The sequence below is a fragment of the Montipora foliosa genome, chromosome 9 (assembly GCF_036669935.1).
Source record: "Montipora foliosa isolate CH-2021 chromosome 9, ASM3666993v2, whole genome shotgun sequence".
Lineage (NCBI taxonomy): Eukaryota > Metazoa > Cnidaria > Anthozoa > Scleractinia > Acroporidae > Montipora > Montipora foliosa.
In genome coordinates, this window is record NC_090877.1 from 18,161,359 (window position 1) to 18,163,858 (window position 2,500).

Genomic DNA, 2,500 nt, shown 5'->3' on the forward strand with positions numbered 1-2,500 from the left:
TGCCCTTGCTTTATAAACAATTTACCTTATCCGTGGGACATTCTTGAACCTTATGGGCTTGTGTCCCCATGATCGGATCATCTCTTTTTGACACTTTTTTTGACATTGAACAACCTTTTATAAGTATTAGCTCAACCTAATAACTATGGCTCAACTGAAAATGACCTGGAAGATGCTTTTTTCAAACAAGAACTGGCAAAAACACTGTTAAAATAACTGGCCAAATGTACATGTATTTGATTTACTTTAACCAGGGTTATCGATAGCTTTTAAAAGTACCGGATTTGATCATGAAAGTACCGGACAGGGTTATATTTCCGTTGTAAGGCCGATTGTAAGCGCCTTTGGAGCGAACCCTCCAGGAGGTCTGGGTTCCCTATGAATTACAATAAATGAAACTCTCAGAAATTCTGTTTACATTCTTGAGTTTGGAGACAAAAAAAAAAATTAAACTTCTCGTGTGACTGAAATGCCAACAGATCGAGTATTCCGTTTAGTAAGCAAAAGCCACTACTTGTTAGTTTGAAGGATTTATTGCGTGTTTGGCCAGTGCTTTTTTCAGCCCATAGACCACTTTCATAAATGGGGACCACTTTTACATTCATTTGTCTTTATGTTAATTAGACCTACTGCCCTCGTTTCGAAAAAAATATTCTTTTGAAATTTGCTCGTCGTAGCGAGGCTAGAAGGGCTTATTAGAATTAAAACAAAAGAATAATTTATATGGCCGCCATTATGAAAGAGCTCTATAGCCTCCAGACATACCCGAGTCCGAAAAGAAAAAAGAAAAAATTTAAAAGAAGCCAACAAATTTATAAATTTCTAGCGTAAATATGCCGGACGTGAAATGGTTAAAAATCGGATGAAAGCCACAAACCTTCCACAACTTTTCCTTCAGAGTCTGTCTTACAAGCCTTTATGAGACTGGATGAATTATCAGCAGAGTAAATTTCAAAGCAATACTAAAGAGGAAAAATTAAAAATCACATCAAAGATAATTTTAAATTCTTTGTCTCAAATCCAGTAACTAACTCTATGGAATCAATAAGGCAAAGTAACTTTCGGAAAACATCAAATCCATTTCCTAATTCGGATGAACTGATGAAAATTCAATTCAAATTAAGCCTTTAATTAACACCATCGATGGTAAGCCCCGTGAGGAGTCCACGACAATTGCTTTGGAGGTTTTCGACTCCTTTTGTCATCTGGATAAAAAAAAAACCATCTCTGCCGGTGGGGGCTGCGTGGGTGCAAAAAATCAAAAAAAGTGAGAGCTGCAAAACGTCAGAAGCCGCTGGAGCCACTTGAATTTTCAGGTGTTTATAAGAGGCAATTGCTTAGATTGTCCAGATAATTGCCACAATCACTCCTCTCTTACAGTGCGTCTAAAACGTGAGATATAACAAAGTTCAAAAGTTCACTGTAGCTCAGGATTTATGTACATGCCGATATTCAAAATACTGGATATTTCAGTTTGTTTTACAAGAAAAGTGCATTTACACAGTTTGCTGTACACTGTCACAAAAATGCATGACCAAATGGCATTGGAAACTTATTATCACCTTTCTTTTTGAATCTTGAATTTTTCTCACTTGAAGATTTTCTAAGGGAATGATACCACGAGGTTCCCTGTCCTGCAACGTATCAAAAATGATTAAAGTAAGAACAACAATAATATTATTATCGTGTCCAAAAATAAAAATTTAATGTGACAAATTCAAATCATACATATACATGTACAGCCATTTTCCAGTAAACTGTTCGGGTTAGGCTAAATCGCGTGCATGGGTGGGTGTGGGTTAAGGGTTAGGGTTAAATGTGAACCACTGACAGAATGTTATAGTAACATCTTTTGGCACAATCCCTTTAGTGTCACTCGGTGTACATGCTAGAAAGAGATCGCGGACAAAACCGCTGTTGCGAGAGGGCATTTGAAACAGCATAAAAGTATGTACACATGACGTGTATACATGGAGTATCTCGGACCCACGACAAACGATCCACGACTCACGACCCACCACCTAACCACCCACGCCGATTACACACTCTCAACTGTTCGCTTATGTCCAGAAATAGAGGCCTCTTGCCTCCTCATTTGCGGTGGTTTCCAAGTTTTTGGTGATTTTTAACAAAATTGCCATTTTTGCCACATATCCTGTTATTCCTTATTTTCGAAATCTTGCCATTTTTGTTGTTGTGTTCATTTCTGGACATATCTCAAACTGTTACAGATTATGTGCGCACACTTCCTGGAGATTGTGTGAAAATTCGAGAATCATTTCCTGCAATGAACTTCAGTGGCTAAAAAACCATAAAATAACTACTTATAAATGAACAGTTTATCCACAGAGCTCTATAATTTGGCTAAGCAAGCCTGTAGTTAGTGAAATCACTGGCCGGCGGAAACTACTCTCTAAGTTGACTTGTAACACACAACTTAAGTGGCCATTTTGAATGAGGTGTGTACACGTGCTAATTATTGTTGATGTTGCTGCAAAAA

At 37.6% G+C, this 2,500-nt stretch overlaps 1 protein-coding gene across 1 annotated transcript in view; it reads right to left on the minus strand.

Moving 5' to 3' along the window:
• LOC137969607 (cytohesin-1-like) overlaps window positions 1–2,500 on the minus strand; it is a 28,050-nt gene that overhangs the window by 4,303 nt on the left and 21,247 nt on the right. The window contains exons 12-13 of the mRNA XM_068815917.1: window positions 1,563–1,634; window positions 878–962 (exon numbers count right to left, since the gene is read on the minus strand). Coding sequence (XP_068672018.1) covers window positions 878–962; window positions 1,563–1,634 — 157 coding nt within the window. The remainder of the gene's footprint in view (window positions 1–877; window positions 963–1,562; window positions 1,635–2,500) is intronic.